Genomic DNA, 17,568 nt, shown 5'->3' with positions numbered 1-17,568 from the left:
TTAAGAGGGGACACACACACACAAACCGCACAGCCTCTCTCACACACTCTAGACTTAACAAGACCCCCTGAGAGTCTCAGAGCACAAGGGTCAGGTATGTGCGTGTGTGCATTTGTGTGTGTGTCTGTGTGTGTATGTGAGTGTGTGTATGTGATCCTCTCTGTGGTTTTGGCTTTATCCAACAACAGCAAACACCAAAATAAGGCCACTGTTATATCAGTTTGTCCTTAAACCCTCACTGATGAATAAATGTAAATAATTCACATTATTTTTTGGCTTTCTATCTGAAACAACGAGCTGGTGACACCTCATTACAGCCGAGGATCTAAGCCGTGTATTCCCAGAGGTGTGGTGCATTCAATCATGGACAGCTATCACTGAGACCTGGAAACTCTCATATGTCTGCTTAGCCAGAGCCAGGCCGCCCAACGCTGAGCCACAGTCTCAGTCGCCCCATTGTTACTGGGTTTTGTGTCCCTTGCCTGCACCCTGTCCCAGAGCTGAAAGGGGTGAGATGGGAGGGGTCGCAGGGTAATGGTGGTGGTGGTGGAGGGAGGTGGGGTGAACTTGTCTACATCAAAAGGCTTGTGGAGATACAGTGGCGCTCATCACTCTGCATCCTCCTTTCTTCCTCTCCTCCACTCGCTGCCTAAGCCATTCCCTGCATACCAGCATTTCAGCGCTCAGAGGGAGAGAGGGAGAAGGGGAAACAGAGAGAGAGTGAGCCAAGCCGAAGCTCAGCCCGTCTCTGAAACTGAGCTTCGTCAGTTTAAAGCTCTCTAAGGGGCAAAACTCACAATCCTCTGTACCTAAAGACATTCAAGCCTCGGAAAATGATCTGTTGACTTTTCTACTGTCATGGAACAAATGCTACTATTCGACCAACTCCACAGAGCTCGCTGTGAGCCATTTAAGCGAGACTTTCTTTGTACTCGAGGCCAACAAGTTTCTTCGGAAAGGCATCATTGATTTCAAGCATATTTCTGTGGCACTTTAAATGCCACTGTGAAACTGCATCAGATATTTTATGAACTGATTATTTAACGAGCCTTGCATTTTTGGCAACCCTATTCATAACAAGCAGTCTATGATTGATTCCTTTGTCTTATGAGATTGTGATATCTTTGATTTCCCAGTTACTGTCCAGACAAAATAGGGTATTTGAAGATGTATGGTGTTGTGTGAGAGGCATTTTAACTATTTGTTGATAACTGCAGTCTCTTACTGTCACAGTATTGCGGTTAAGTCACGGTCAGGATCTTCAATCACACTGAAATTCTGTCTGGGTGGATGCTTCAAGCATTGTGCGGATGATAAATTTCTAAGTGTTTGTTTATTTAAATGTCGAAATCCTCTTGTCGCTGATTCACTTTATGAACTGCATTTTGCTCAGCATTCAAACAGAAATGATGTGCACATAAATTTCATCCAATCTCATTTTAAAATTCAGCTTCAGTTTGAAAATGGCAGTCTAATTTAGCGAAACATAAATGCTTTGCGTACTGTAGTGTGAGCGTGGCACAATAGACAACACATAAGGACCGCTAGAGTGTCAAGAAGCCTCATTTATGAACTGCAGGTTGAAACATCCCCCGTCCTCTGCATTATAAATGGGCACCAGCAGATGCAAAGGATCTTGAGTGTGTGCTTCACACTGCAGTGCAGTCGGAGAATGGAGAGAGCAGGGTGTGTTGTTCCTCAGCTGTGAAAGGGTTGCAGAGGTACAGAGAGGCACGCAGAGCTGCCTGAATGTTCAACATTCACACGCCCCGGAGTCTATGAGGCTGTGGCCCCGGGCTCCACACACACCCAGGACACAGATGCTGGATGTGAGCTCAGTGTTTAAAAAACGTGCACTCACGTGTGTGCACACATGCACGCTTCGGAGCACCCCTGGGCCTGGTCTTGCTACTGGTGAGCGCTGTCACACATTAGACACATTGTGACAAGACCAGCAGCTGCCTGAGAGCTCATGGGGGAAAAGGGGAACAATATTTTGCTTGTTTATGCTTTCATGCCCAAAACAACACTGGAATAAAATCCAGAGCTTTAATACAGCCACAAATTGTCCTCATAATGTTATAACCACCTTCTCAGAAGTATTTACGCAGTCATTAATGAACTTTGCTGTTATGCCAAAAAGAAAGCGTGCATACATGCAGCCATGCAGACAGAGAGAAAATAAGACAATCAGACCACACCTGAGAATGGTTACTAATATATGAAATGGACAAAGCAGCAACCAAAGAGCCTAAAAGGGAAGATGTTTTCACTCATTTACTGATCCGTGAATAAGGAAAATACCTTAACAGGGGTGCGGTGTGAAATTTGGGTGTAATTTATGCGCAATTAATGATCGAGGATATACCAAAGTGAATGAAAAGGGATTAAGAATCATTATTTAGCAGAAAATGATGGAATAAATCACATTCATCGACTACATGTCACTAATGTGATTGATTTGTGTTATCATGACATGTCTTTGTTTGGCAAACAGTGGCACACTGACTCTTTTTCATTCAAGAAAAAAATATATATATGTGATTTTTACCGTCTGTCGCAAAGGCGGATTTTTGTTCTGATATTTGCATCCAGTGCTTCTACAATTGGATTACAGTCGTTCTCTGTTGTGTGGGATAATACACCAGCGGCCTGAAACAACAGGTGGGCACAGCGCCATGCAGGAGCAGAAAGAGGGCAGCATAAAGGGACACTGTGCGTGGGACTTTATTCCTGAGTATTTTTCTCTCAGCTTTCATTTAAAAAACAGACAGAACCACAGTTGCGAGTCCGCGTGGGGCGTTTAAGTGCATGCAGCCCGAAATAGCACTTAATCGGTGGCTTACCTGCGTTTGCACCGTGAGCGCGACGAAAAAAATCACAGTCCGCGGCAGGTGGAAGTGTCCCTGGTGTCGCCCGGCTCTCATGTCTGGCTTCCCGTTGAGCGTTTCACCTCTGCTCCTCAGATTCTTCCGAGTTATCCCGTGCACCCGTGAGCTCTCCATCCCTGCATCAAGGGACTGGGGACCGTGCTGTGCGCTTTGGTGGCGGTGGTGTCCCCCCTCCTCCTACTCCTCTCTTCCAGTGTCCTCCGTCCGCCCAGCTCTCCTCTTCCTCGCCGGTCTTAAACCCTGAAACTCCCGCAAAGCCACTTCATCGCGTCCAGACCGGAGAAACCATAACTCTGTCTCAGCTTGGATCTCTCCCTGCAATCAACCCACCTACATACGCTCGCGCGCACACCTGATCAACCCCTCCCTTGCTGCTGTGACCAAGGCAGGTTTCCTCTGGGAATGACACATGCACACAAACGCACGCTTCTCACAAACACACACTCCCCTTGGTGTATTCCTCCCACCACCACCTGCCTTAAGAGGCTTTACGGGTCCAATCTGCCGGCTCACTTGACTTGAACTCACATCCCAATTAGCTGATACTCTCTCTTCATCTCCTGTCTCTCTCAAAGCTTAATCCACTCTCAGAGATAATATGGAGAGGGGACAATCGTATGAATCCTATTTCTTGATGAGTGTGTGACCAAAGCAGCGACCAAAGTTGCTTCTCCCCGGCGGAATGATTTCACTTTTGTGTTCTTGTCATTGGAGCGGCTGGCTGGTCATTTGTAAACCCGATACGAAGGCTGGCGGCCACGGAGTCACTGTGGGAAACAATGAGAGGGAGAGAGAGAGCATGAGGGTGTGTCCTGGGGCAGGGAATATCCGTCTTTCACTCCTTGTCCGGATGGTTCCCAGAGCGCACGGGGCTCTCATCCCCTTTTCTCTCTCTACACACTTTGACCAACATTCTTTTTTTTTTCAATACCATATTTACGTGTGAGAGTATTCTGAATGCTTTTCGCATCTCTTTTATCCTCTCCTGAGTGTTCTGTTTCCCCTCTGTCCTTTGTTGTGCCTCACTGGTTCCTCTCCTCCAGTTTCAAACCTCTGCAGTCCACGGAACACTTCAAAGCTCAGCTTGGCAGAACTGTTCTCACAGTTCTGTTCAGACCTGTGAATAGAAATGATTTGTCCTTCAAGCTTAATTAAAACACCCGTGCTGTTGCGGATGATGTACTAAAAGTTGTTTACAAAAGACAGACTTTCACGCCTGCAGGAAAGGTGTGAAGCGGCTTCTGTTGGTCAGGACGCACAGGGCAAAAGTGCTTACGCGGTTCTCACCCACCTGCAGACTGATTTCTTATGACACGTTTTAATTGAACCCACTTTTATGATTGAACTTGTTTCGACAGCTGCGGATCTGAAAAGTGTTAATGTGCTTAATGGAGCCGCCGGGTTGCAAATACTAACCGGCTGAGCGCATAAATATAAAAGAGAACTGTAGGGTGTGTAGGCATCTTTTGAATATTGGCAGCGGTCACATGGCACACATATTTTCCATATCTCCTCCAGTCCTCTAGTTCTCGTCTTGTTGGACCCAAGACCTCCACACAATGCACCTTCTTTATCAGAGAAAATCTAATGAGATTCTCCCTCCTCCCCCTTCTCAATCTTAAAGTCTATCACGGGCTTGTTGCTCAAGAGCTTCCCTGACAACCGCTGGTGTTTCCGCGGCTTGCCGCTCCGCGTTGACCCCGGAGCGGAACAGAGGGCTCTTGAGGAGCAGAGGCTTAATTTGCATGGGGGAAGCAGTGACCTCGAAGCACGAGCTGAATTCTAACCAAGCATCCGGAAACACACGTGCATCACTGGGTCTGCGCAGAGGTTGCAGCGTGTGGCTCACCTGAAGAAGAAGAGTCACAAAAAAAGTAATCCTTTCACTTGCTTTCTTGGTGCCTACATAACGGATATGCAGTTAGTTGTGCATTTAGCTCCATCTAATGGTCAATACGCGTTTTATTGCGCAGGATTTGAAAAGGCAGATTTATTTATTTATTTTAACACTATTTAAACTGCCGTGAAAACATTGGCTCATTTCAAATTAGGATAAAAAAACACATTTAGGAGTTATTTAATCAAAATGTAATACTAATAAATAATGCATATAGATAAGTAACCTGCTTCCTCGGGGCCTTTAGAATGAGCTTAGATCAGATTTGATTTCCACATGTCTAATTTTTTTTTTTAATGTTTCATCCACTTCAAACAAATAATGGACCATACAGAGAAAAATAAGCATAAAAACAGAACATTAGCTCTAAAATATCCACTAACCTCTATCTAACTGAATTTCTGTTATTTCCTTAACTAAAACCAAAAACACATTAAATTAAAGAACTCAAAAAATACAAGAACTTTCATTTTTCCACTCAGAAATCAAATTTTCTTTCCTCCACTATGCAGGATTATGCAAATTCAATATCATCAGTTCAGCTTATGATGCATGTGACCGTCCTTTCTTTACTTCCCATGTTTTCTGTTTACACTACAAACTGTGAAATAGAGGTAAAACTATTAAAGTGAAACCGAAGTTTTATCCTCTAAACTTGGGATGCTTCTCTTTAACTGAAGGTAGCCTACATATCTGAAGGTTTAGGAAGTTTAGTTACACAGTATGAATTTTTTGCAGTTGAATTTTTTGCAGGTGAATTTTTTGCAGTTGAATTTTTTGCAGGTGAATTTGGAGGATAAAAATTCAGTGTTATAAATTCAATGTCTAAAAATAGTTGAATTCTGATGATACTATATTTCTTCCATACTTTGCAAACTAAAAATACTTAAGAGATGATTTATAAAATTTATTTATTTTTTAAGTGGTACTGACAGGAACAGCTTCCACGCATAAGCTGCTGGATAAGTATAAGCTGCCTTTCAGTCTCTGAAAGATTACTGTGTTGGTGAATGGGAAGGCACTGGGCATGTTGCCAAAACCATGCCCCCCCCCCACACACACACACACACACACACACACACACACACACACACGGCGCCCTGGTGACTGAGGTCAGTGCTTTCTCAAGGCAAAATAAGGGAGTGTGGAAAGGCTTGGGAAACTGCAGAAGAATGTGGATTTCTGTGTACACCGTTGAGCTGACCTGAAGACAATTACTCAGGGCACATAACAGGGAGGCCCTGTGTACACCGGGCACAGCTGATAGTGAGAGTCTAAATTAAGCCTTTCAGGCCTAATTCACACGTCACTCTGTCTGAATCTAGTCTGTGAGAGGAGGACGTGCTCCTTATTAGCATGTCTGCAAACATATCGTGTGAAGGCTGAGAGGAAAATAGACAATAAGAATTTACTGAGACAATAATTCATATTGTCCATGATTCTGAGCTACTTTTGTTTACCCACCTAATTTTATGTTACTTACAGAACATTGCAGAAAAACCTTTTTTGCACTTACATGACAACATTTTAAACTTAAATGAAAATATACACTCATCCATCCCTTCATTAAATACAATAATGCACATATTCAATCATCCAATCACATGACAGTAAGCCACTGCATTCAGGCATGTAGACATGGTCAGAACAACCTGCTGAAGTTCAAACAGAAAATCTGAAGGAGGAAGAAAGGTGAATTAAGTGACTCTGGGTGTGTCACTGTGGCCGGTAGATAGGCTGGTTTGAGTATTACAGAAACTGCTGATCTTCTGGGATGTTGCCTCACAAACATTTCATTTCATTCACCCACATCAACTTTTTGGTATTCAGAGAATAGTCAGATGAATTTGGAGTAAATATAATATGAACCATGCATCTTTCCTGCCTCGTATGATGAGTTTGATTGTGATGGTGTAACGGTGTGGGGGTTATTTTCTTATCATGCTTTGGGCCCCATAGTACCAACTGAGCATGGTTTAAACACCACACCCTGCTTGAGCATTGTTGCTGACCATGTCCATCCCTCTATGACCAGTGTACACATCTTCTTCCAGCAGGATAACACACCATGTCACAAAAACTCAAATCAGCTCAAACTTGAAGATGAACTTGAACATGAGTGACTTCACTGCTCTCAAATGGTCTCCAGTCACCAGATCTCAATCCAATAGAGGGCCTTTGGGATGTGATGAACCAGGAGAGTCGCAAATGTGTGATGCTACATGGAAAAATCTGTCAGTAATGTTCCCGGCACCTTGTTGAATGCATAGCATGAATGGATAGATACTAGCAAGGTGTACCTAACAGTACCCAGTATAGAGTTTATCCAGTTATCACTACTGAACAACCTAAAACTTCAGGTCCACCTACCCTTTGTTTTTTGAAATACTAGAAATTGCATAAACTAGGTTCAATGATAAATCAAATCGCCGTAAAATATCTACACAGCTGTATGGAGGCCCATTTTCAGCAACAAGCCTTCCTGTTTTAATGTTATGATGTGACTTAATGCACAATTTTTATCCGAAATTTTTTTTAGTAGAGTAGAAAACAAAATATTCACGCAAGTGTCCAGAGAATCAAGTCTGTTTTCATGTTTGCTTCATAATACAATGATCCTCTAAAAATAATATCTTTGTTCTGAAATGCAGCAGAACCCTTTTTCTACAAAAGCAGCCCTCACATCTGTGACAGGTATGTACTACTGGCTCGAACACAAAAACAATTATACTGCGGTTTGAGAAGCACATTCACACATCTTCAATTAGCAGCTTCATTATCTCATTTCAACAACACCAGTCTCAACACGAACACTGCAGTTTTGGAGGTGTAATAGCGTGCGAGCATTTGTTGGGGGAGCAGATGACGAAACGCTGCAACAATGCAACACCAGCCATCCATTAAATAATATACCAATGATTAATGCCAAATACAGGGAGAGAAAGTGGCTTCAGAGATCTAGGTTCTACTTCAAAGCACAAACTAAATGAGATTCCAGTGCATTTATTTTACAAGTAGGATGGCTACGGTGAATTATATGGAGTCCCATAAAGTTTCCATGTTTTGTAATAATCAGAAGACTCCAAAGAACTAAATTTTCTGCAGATGCGGTCTAAATTCAGACTGCAGCACACAGCATTGGTATTCTTTAAAAAAAAAAAAAAAAAAAAACACACACAGGGTTTTCTCAATGCTGGTTTCTCCTTCTACATGTTGTGCAGCTGAAGTTGTTTAAACATGAGATCCTTTTGACTACAGGGACTTGAGAGAAAATGTTTAACACAAGAGGAGAGAAAGCATCGCCTATTGGCGGAAAGCTCAAACTGCAGCTTAAATGAAGAGCAGCACATTCTTAGAACAGTTTTATTTATAAAAAGAAAAAGAAAAGCTCCAGGTACAATGTCTGGTAAACCAGACTCTGGGTGCAATGCTTTATGACAAATATAGAAGACATATCAAGCTGCTTGTGGATTTTGATGTAAAGCTAAAAAAAAAAGAAAAAAAAAAAGACACCAGCTTGACACATACTTACGTGCAACCCTGAAAGTCAATTTCTAAGAATAAATCACAGTCAGATTTACTGCAAGTTTAAAAAACAAAGACCACCCTTCCTGAGAGCTTATTTCTTAGCGAATGAAATCTTCATTGCATTCGTCTGTGTGATCTTGAAGCCTTGTAGTGCATCTCGTGCAGCTCCGGCCTGCACCTCGTTCTCAAACTCCACAAATGCGATGTCGTGGCGTCCGGGGACCAGACGCACCTCTTTGAAACCTGGGAACCTAAAACGCACACACCAACAGTTAGGCTCAGCCTATAACAGACACAAGCGTGCAAAACTAGATCTAGAGAATGGGTTTGCTACTGACTGGTTGAAGAGCATGGACAGCATGAGCTCGTTGGTCTCCTCCGGCAAGTTGGTGAGGAAGAGGATGTGATTGGGGGGATTTTCTGCAACCTACGAGTACACATTGGATATCAGAATCAATCAACCAGAAAAATATCAATTTATTAAATTAAATGAAGACACAACATGCTCTGTGACAAAACACTACCTGCTGGGGCATTTGTCCAGGCATCTGCCCAGGCATCATCTGACCAGGAGGAATGGCACCAGGGGGCATCTGGCCAGGTGCCATCCCTGGAGGTGGCATCATGCCTGGAGGGGGCATGTAAGGTGGCTGGCCAGGCATGTGCATCATACGGGGAGCCTGGCTCATTGGAGGCATTCCCTAAAGAGTGAAGAGCTTGTTAATAGAAAACCCGATGTCCATTTTCCTCTTCTGAGATGTGTGTGCTACTATTTACATTTGTCAATGAAAATAGGGTCAGTTTTCAATCACACAAACTGTTCTAAATGCAGGAGAAACTTTCTCCCTTTGCTTTTGTTTCCTTATTTATTAATATTGTTCCTAAAAGGTTCATCCCAATTCAGTATCATGTTTTTTGTTCTGCAACTTGAGCTGAAAACATGTTTTAGCCATAAGAACAACTTCATTGATAACAAACGGAAATTCATATGTTTGACACAGCTCATCTGCCATTTGTAGAGAATGATTTTCTGTATCTATATATCGAAGTCTGCTGTATGCAATGTAGAAAGCCATGGACCCAGGACAGTCCCCTGTGGAGCCCCCATGTTGCTCATTAATGTCTCAGAAACACACCTGACAAACTGTGGCCTTTCTTTAGGGTATTCTGTGATCCAGGAAACAGTAGGAATCTACTATAAAACATCTACTCTATAGAACAAAATAACCAAGAATTTTCCAACATATTAAAGTTCGAAATCTCAGGGTTTTTATACTTTGTGTCTCTGCCCACACTTTGGCTCAGAGCTCCTTGTGAATACATGATAGTTGCCAAAATAACCAATAAAACAGCTCTGGCTCCACTTACAGGCATAGCGGCAGGCACACCAGCGACCATGGCTGCACCAGCTACACCCTTCTTTGGTCCAGTGCCATCGGGTCCTTTGATCTTCTTCTTCTCTTTTTTGCGGTCACGCTCTACGTAAGTCCCCTTCATTTTAGCTATGATGTCAGAGTCAGTCTTTGAATACTGTATGCGCTGCAGGACCAAACAGAAAGATCACATGTGACACACAAACTATGGTAAGCAGCAGTTGTGTGATATTCAGTGTTTAGTTACCCTACCATCGGTTTATCATAGAAGGGGAAGCCCTGCATGGATCTCAGCGCATTGGAGGCGCTGTTAATCTCTTTGAAGATAACAAAGGCCTGACCCTTCATCTTTATGTTTCGTGCCACCAGGATATCCAAAATCTGTCCGAACTGTGAGAAGATGGCGTACAGCGACTTTTTCAGCTCTGCAGTAAAAAAACAAAACACACACACACACACACACACACACACACACACACACACACACACACACACACACACCCCCCACAAAACATAAAATGATTACTCTGGTTGTGCTTATTTAAACGGAAAGAGATTTCAACGTGCAAACCTCACCATCTTTCTTGATCTTCTCATTCAGGTTGTTGATGTAGATAGTATGATTTAGCCGGACATCCGGGGTGGCCATCCTTTAATCTGCTGATGAGCGTTTGATGAACGTTTGTATCTTTAGAGACAGTCTGAGGCACAGTTTAGATTAGATGCTAAGTAGCTAACTAGCTAGCGACCGTTAGCAAACACTCACCAAACGTGACGGGGAGGGTTAGCCTGCAAGCTATCTACTACAAATTAACACCTTGTTTGGTGTTTTACATGTATATACTAATCACCCAAATACTTAAGATCGTCACAAAAAGCTCAAATGCATTATTTAAGTACATGAAAGCGCGGAAGAAGTGTTTCTTTATAAGAAAATTAACGATTCAAGTCTTTAGCTTGACGTTCCTACCTGATGAATGAAAACCCGGTCTTCACAAATCCCGTTTTCTGTTCTCGCGATAACAGTGCAAGCGTAACTTCCGATGTTTAACATCCGTGTCCCATTTTATTATTATTTTTTTTCCTGTTGTAGCTGTTTCCAATCATTGTGGCAACATAACATTTTGTGTCACAGTTTTGGCTAAAAATATAACATAGGGGCAGACATTCTGATACAATTCTTCTCAGAGTTTAGATTATGGTGTGGCACATATTTTAGTCCGGGTTATTTTAGCGCTTTTTTAAATTCTTATAATTTATCTTTAGCTTCATATTTAACTAGCAGTTAGAGTCATATGTATTAATTTTGCAGTTGGTACTGAGATAATTTAGATGCACTGGAGGGCGGTATGTTTCTATGTTCCTGAGGAGTGACTACACAAAGAAGAAGAAGAAGAAGACGCAGCGCGAGAGTAGTACTGCCAAATATGGGGACAAGCCGGGTGTCGTTAGCTGGCTTTGCTAGTTAGATAAGTGGGTGTGGGGTAAGTGTACAAAAGACCATAAACCAAGTACTTGTATATGATTTCTGCACACCAGTTTGCACTAAAATAGTCTCCAACATCGAATAACGTTCGTCATTTGGTCCTGTATGTTGACAGGTTTAGTTATTAGCTTATTATAAGAAGAAGTCGAAGTTGGGCAGGTAGTTGCAGGTTCTATAATTACAGTTTATACTGGCTTGCTGCAGCTTGCCCCCTTTTTCTAACTAATTTCTACTTTATTAGTCCAGAATTCCTCAGGATAGAAGAAGATGTCAATGGAATGCTCCCTGCCACCTCCACCGCCTCCACCTCCTCCACCTGCTCCATGTACACCACCTCAAACGTCAGCACCAAAGAAGAAGCTGTATCAGACTATAGCCAGCAGTAGACGTGCTGTAGAGGGAGATCACACAGAGGCTTGCTTGCTGATCAGTCAGAGGGAGACCAGGTCAGGTTTTTATCATGAATGTTTTCGCTTTGTGTGGAAAATTGATAAATCTGCACATAAATCTGCACATTTTTAAGTGCTCACATGCTTGGCAGACATTTGTCACACACAGTCATGCTCAAGTTGATCAAGCGGATCCATTGTGCAGTTCAAATGTTTCATCTGCCAGCACAGCCATACAGGTTATTGATTAAAAATCCATGTGCAGCATAATCAGCCATGACTGTGTAACTTATCTTTGATGATGTTTTTAGGGACAAACAACACAACCATGCGCTTAAACTAATCAAAGACACAGGAACTAAAAACCAAACACAAGAGGCAAGGATTCACCAAGTGAGTAATGTAACAGAGGGACACCTAACACAGAGACAACAACTTAACTACAAGATACAAGAAGACACGTGGGGAGGCTAGGCTAAACAAAGAGTTACCTATTAATAACCAATATAAACCAGAATTCAAGTAAAAAGCTTAAAAATAAAAATCTTAAGGAATAACAGTGAAAAGAAATCTAAAGTCCAGAAAACCTAAAACATAACAAAACCCACGGACCAGGACACATCTCAGAATGTACAGTTATATAATCCAGAACCAGTGAGCAGTGAGATAAAGTATTGACAGAGCAATATATGCATCTATTTTCTGCCACTTATGTGGGTGGTGGGGGCAGCAGACCTCCTTCTCATCTTCCTCCATCTCTCCTGAGGGGACAGTGGGTTTGCTCGGGAAAATCTCAGAGATATAATCTCTTCAGTGTGTCCTGGGCCGGCCCAAAATACCTCTCCTGTATTGTCCTGGAGGCATCCTGGTCAGATGTCTGAACGGATGAACTTATGAGTCGATAAGTGTCCCACAATCAGAATCAGGATACTTTATTAATCACACAGGTAATTATGTGATCACAGCTGCTCCAAGACGTTAAGAACAGTAACTAGCTAAACTAAATGAAATAATGCTACAAAGTTACAAAATATAACAAATAACTGTAATATACCTAAATGGCTGTAATTATGAATTAAAGTAAAGAGAGACCTTAACTAGCTTGCAGTGATGAAAATGAATCTCACAGGAAGGATGAAAGACAGTAGTAAAGTGAGAGATTTGTTATTTAATTAAAAAGTTTAAAAATAGTACACGCACAGACACCACAATGGACTGTATACAAAGAGTGTGTTTCTCTGATGGTTATGTTGTTTTGTATTGAGTACTACTACAACTTTGCTACAAAGTTGCATTATCCTATTATATTGTGATATTATTGCATTGTAGCTTAACCCCAAGAACAGAGAGTTGCCTGAATATATCTCTGACATGGAGTCAATAAAACTGAATGTCAAGATTGGGGCAAAAGTCCTGAGCCAAGAGTGAGACCTTCTTGTCATTTTTTTTAAATTGGTCTTTAACAATAGTTCTTCAGACTTTCTGAAGGTCTTTGAAAAGTTTTTCTTTGGGCATTGGCTGCTTTTTCCACTCATTCTCAGTCCAGTCCTCCCATTTGACGTTTATTTAGAGGAATAATCTTTTTTGTGCAACTTAATATTGACCTATGAATCATAGCATAAAAAAGGGAACCTAACTCAAACCGTTGTCAGTGTGAGTCACATTACAGACAACTTGGAAAAGTACTTATTTTAAATTGTATCTTTGGGCACTTTGTTACTAGCAGCCTATTATATAAAAACATAATTTGTTCCCATTTCTTTAGTTGAATCTATGAAAAAGTGTCAGATAATACAATTTGGCAGACATAAAATGGTATTTTTGCTTGGTGTGTAGTGTGTTCTTAAATATTTGAGAAAATTGCAAAATAGAAGACAAAAGAAGTGAAAGGCCTAAAAAACTTCAGCAGATGAAAAATATCTGGAAGAAATGTCCTTGTAAAATAAGAAGAAATCCATTAAAGACTGGAAGCAGAATCAGATGGATCTGGCCTTTCAGTTTATCCATCTACTGTTCACTGAAGCCTCATCAGAAATGGTCTCACTGAAAGTGTCTTTCAAGAAGCTGTTCTTAAGGAAGGAAAACAGGGAGAAAAGGCTGAGGTATGCCGAATTACACGAGATGGAATTATAAATGCAGAAAAATACCATCACATTTTGATCCACCATCAGTACCATCTGGAAAGCATCTAACTGGCAACAAATTCATTTTCAGCATGACAATGATTCCAAACACAGTGTCAGTGGAATAAAGGTGACCCTGATCCAGCACTAACTATGTGCTGCAATAGGTGTAGGCTGCTGGGGGATTCCCATGATGCACTGAGTGCTTCTTTAGTCACCTTTCTCTCTCACTATGTGTTAATAGACCTCTCTGAGTTGAATCATTACTTATTAATTATCTCTGGCTCTCTTCCGTGGCATGTCTTTTGTCCCGTCTTCCTCCCCTCCCCCCTCATCCCAACCGGTCACGGCAGATGGCGGCTCTTTCCTGAGCCTGGTTCTGCTCGAGGCTTCTTCCTGTTAAAAAGGGAGTTTTTCCTTCCCACTGTTGCCAAAGTGCCTGCTCATAGGGGGTCGTATGGTTGTTGAGTTTTACTCTTTATGTATTATTGTAGGGTCTACCTTACAATATAAAGCACCTTGAGGCGACGGTTGTTGTGATCTGGTGCTGTATAAATAAAACTGAATTCCATTGAATTGAATGAAAAGCAGTCATCATCCAAAGACAACCTATTTCAAATTTTATAGCAAAACGGGATGAAATGAAGGGTGGCTCAAGACGTTTGCACAGTACTGTACATGATAGTCCTGTGAAAGAAGCTTTTTATAATGCTGGCATTTGACTCCTCAAAGTATCCTGAAACCTTAGCAGCCAATACAGTTATCAGCCAGTTGATTAACACGTGACTATAAAAGAATCAGAAAGCAGGGATTAGAAACAGTTGGGGATAGGAAACACTCACATGCCGTAAACTGCTACAGTTTTGATGCAGATAATATGACACAACATATGGAACTGATGCTTAGAATTGATTCATGGCTGAGAAAAAAACTTTTTCATTTGTGTAAGTGCAGCAGATAAACGGTTAACAAGCTCCATGCCTTCATGTTATGCAGTGCCATTTGTTTGTTCTTCAGTTTCAGGAAGGACCTGCAGTGGATTCTGGCGAACACCTACGTGCCATCACTCATTCAAGATGGTCCACAGTAAGTCACTAAAGTGAAGTGTCACTGTAATACCTGTCACTCAACAACTCAATCTATTTTTGGTTAAGAAGTATGTTGCATAGCACGCCAGTTTCCACAACAATTTTAAACTTCTGTAGTATTTTATTGTTTTTAGTTATTTGGTTTACCTGACTTCTTTTACGTGAGTGGGTGACATATTTGTTCAGTGTGTTATTTCTGGTAACTTTGTAGGTGTGGTCTGGTGGCTTTGTGGATGGCTGCTTACCTACGGCAGCCGCGGCTGAGTGTCGACATGGAGACGGTGGTTCAGACAGCTCTGAGCAGGGGATACACGGCTCAGGGTGAAATGTTCTCGGGTATAAAATAAAAATGTGTGAACTCTTCAGGTCTGTTTGTATTTGGGAGCAAAAAAAAAAACGCAAAAGAAACAGGTGGAGGCTGTGATTAAACATTTGGAACTTTATGACACATTTTGCAGCCGATATTTAATTTAATGTTTCACAAGCAAGTAAACATTCAGTTTCAAGCTGGTGAATTTTGATTTCTTTATGTTCTCATTAAGCTTTTTATTTTGTCAGCTGACAATATGGCCCTGCTGGCAGAAGAGGTGTGTGGCTGCAAGGCCAAGCTCCTTTCGGGGGGTCTGAGTGGTAATAATGCTGCAGCCATCATCTCACACCTGTGGGGGAGACAGCCTGTTCTCATCCCGTATCCTGGACCAAACCATGGGGAAAGGGTTGCTGTGAAGGAAAAGCAGTAGATTTGGATTTGTGATTAAAGAGAAAAGCAAAACTCCTTGACAGTTTTTACAGCTATGACGAGGATTACAACCACGAGCCGTGCCAGCGTAGTGGCCACAGAGCGCACTGGGCAGTTGCTTCAGGTAAGAATGAATAGCTAACCCAACCTAAGGCAGGGTTTATTATGTAGGATTTCCCTTAAAGTGAGCCTAGTTTGACTAATCAGACCACACAGTAACAGAGTTTATTCATTCCAGGCGTTCTCCTCGGTGTGGACCAGGGGAGTGTGAGTAAAGAGCATGTTCAGCCTGATCCCTCTCTGCTGTGGCTCTACCTCGCCGCCGACAGCAGCTCATCTTGTCCCGCCGGCAGCACGGCGCTCAGAGATGTTTACATCCTCGCTAAGCAAGGTAAAAGCTTGCGCTACCAGCTGTGGAGTTTGGACACTGTAGCTCAGAGCAATGGGCAGCTGAGGATGATGGACCCTCAGAGAGCCAGTGATGGCACCAAGTATGTGGTTCCCAAAGGAGGGGTGGAGGCCGGTCTGGCTGGAAAGGCGGTGATGCTCCACACAAGATCCACACAGTGAAGCAGACACACATTATTTATTTAATTAAAAGGGCTTTAAAGTAAGGGTTATCAGGGAGAAGCCACACCCACATGTTCAGCCATGCTCTGGTCACTGTTTTTGTAAAATGTGTAGTCGTCTTATAATTTTCCACTAACAAGGATTGTGTCAGTTTAACTGTAAAAGCTATATATATATATATATATATATATATATATATATATATATATATATATATATATAATTTTTTTTTTTTTTTTTTTTTTTTAGAATATCCACAATTTATTTGGAGAGGAACGGTGTTTATGTAATTTTTGCCTGTTACACCACCTTAATGGATTTTAAAATAAACAGTTAAGGAGACAGACCGTGTAATTTATCTGGAGGAATTTGTTTGGAACATTTATTTTCTCGAACCAAGCTCAATCTTTCCAATTTTTCAATCAGATCACTGCTTTTGGCAAAAAGCATGCTCATAGCACAGTACCGAATATGCAATGATATACTTAATAGTAACGTAATACTATTTTACGTCAGATGCACAGCTGGACGCTGCTCTGGGTCAGTCGGCTCTCTGAAAAGATTCCTCTACCTCCACCAATCCCAACTCTGCCAACAAGAGCTCGAACTGCCCCACTGACATCCTGAAATATGCACGAAAGCAGTTGTGACACAGCTTTAACTCCTGGATCAAACCATCAAGTTCTCCCTGCTGCTTCCTTCTCGTGACAATCTGATGAACCCAGAATCTCAGTTTGAATCTCAGCTCCTCTCAGTTTGACATCTACTTCATTTTGCTCACAGTGTTTTTTGAAAAACACAACACGTTCGGTGTATATAAATTACCCAGCAAGTTTGGATAAAGAAATTTCTGACTTTTATGTTGCTTTTTTGCAGCATTCTCGGTGTTAAATGACCTTCAGTCCTTTGTTCAGATAAGTTTTTTATATGGTTGCAGCAAACCAGAATGGTCAAAAACCTTAAAAAGCAGTCCAATAATGTTTGTGAGTGTGTTTGCTATCGTGTCTCATGCTGCCGCTTATTATCACATTTATTTGCACAGTATAGGCGGCTTTAAAAACATTTTGACAGAAAATATTGGAAGGAGCAGGATGGGCATGTCGGGGGAAATTCCTCCTGACAGTGATAACAGTGAGTGAGGTGAAAAACCCCCCACTTTAAACAGGAGTGGAGAAATAGGGTTTCAAATGTTGCTTTTCTGGCTGCTGTTGAGCTTGTTTAAACACTGCTAAATCAAACAGGTTTACTTTTCTGTCATTCAAATGAATGCTTTTATGGAGCAGAGAGCATAGAAAATATGTCAGGCGATAAAAGCCTGTGCTGGTTGTTGCAGTGTTTTTGTCAGGCGCTGAAAACATACTTCTAGTTGTGCAGGTCCTCAATCATCCACATCACGGTAGTTTTAACCGCTTCAATTGAAGGCAGTTCAAAGAATTTATATCTTGACTCATGTAGCAGTGACGCGTGATTACAGGGTGAGTTAA

At 41.8% G+C, this 17,568-nt stretch overlaps 3 protein-coding genes across 7 annotated transcripts in view; 1 reads left to right on the top strand and 2 right to left on the bottom strand.

Moving 5' to 3' along the window:
- Positions 1-3,174, bottom strand: part of LOC146618924 (uncharacterized) — a 56,851-nt gene extending 53,677 nt beyond the window's left edge. For both annotated transcript variants that reach the window (XM_085371692.1, XM_085371691.1), the window contains exon 1: positions 2,847-3,174. In XM_085371692.1, coding sequence (XP_085227818.1) covers positions 2,847-3,005 — 159 coding nt within the window. In that variant the 5' untranslated portion in view covers positions 3,006-3,174. The remainder of the gene's footprint in view (positions 1-2,846) is intronic.
- Positions 3,175-8,407: 5,233 nt separating this feature from the next.
- Positions 8,408-10,346, bottom strand: snrpa (small nuclear ribonucleoprotein polypeptide A). The gene is made up of 6 exons (XM_085370804.1): positions 10,266-10,346; positions 9,942-10,114; positions 9,685-9,855; positions 8,841-9,017; positions 8,655-8,743; positions 8,408-8,567 (listed from the first exon to the last, which is right to left on the bottom strand). The coding sequence occupies exons 1-6, from the start codon at positions 10,336-10,338 to the stop codon at positions 8,408-8,410; spliced, it is 843 nt and encodes a 280-aa protein (XP_085226930.1). The 5' UTR covers positions 10,339-10,346.
- A 767-nt stretch (positions 10,347-11,113) lies between these two features.
- On the top strand, positions 11,114-16,219 carry actmap (actin maturation protease). 4 transcript variants are annotated; one of them, XM_085371160.1, is made up of 8 exons: positions 11,114-11,173; positions 11,291-11,334; positions 11,417-11,621; positions 14,705-14,773; positions 14,987-15,111; positions 15,334-15,463; positions 15,568-15,638; positions 15,753-16,219. In XM_085371160.1, exons 3-8 carry the CDS (start codon positions 11,443-11,445, stop codon positions 16,082-16,084), a joined length of 906 nt encoding a protein of 301 aa, XP_085227286.1. In that variant the 5' UTR covers positions 11,114-11,173; positions 11,291-11,334; positions 11,417-11,442; the 3' UTR covers positions 16,085-16,219. The 4 variants fall into 4 exon arrangements, with proteins under 4 accessions (XP_085227286.1, XP_085227289.1, XP_085227287.1 ...); XM_085371163.1 differs by lacking the exon at positions 11,291-11,334 and having other exon boundaries at positions 11,422-11,621; XM_085371161.1 differs by lacking the exon at positions 11,291-11,334.
- Positions 16,220-17,568: the final 1,349 nt, after the last annotated feature.

The sequence above is a fragment of the Diplotaxodon limnothrissa genome, linkage group LG14, assembly GCF_057381915.1.
Source record: "Diplotaxodon limnothrissa isolate DT_005_m linkage group LG14, D_limnothrissa_male_GT1.1, whole genome shotgun sequence".
Taxonomy (NCBI): domain Eukaryota; kingdom Metazoa; phylum Chordata; class Actinopteri; order Cichliformes; family Cichlidae; genus Diplotaxodon; species Diplotaxodon limnothrissa.
Note: the sequence above shows the minus strand (reverse complement) of the source record. Positions and strands in the feature narration are given on the sequence as shown.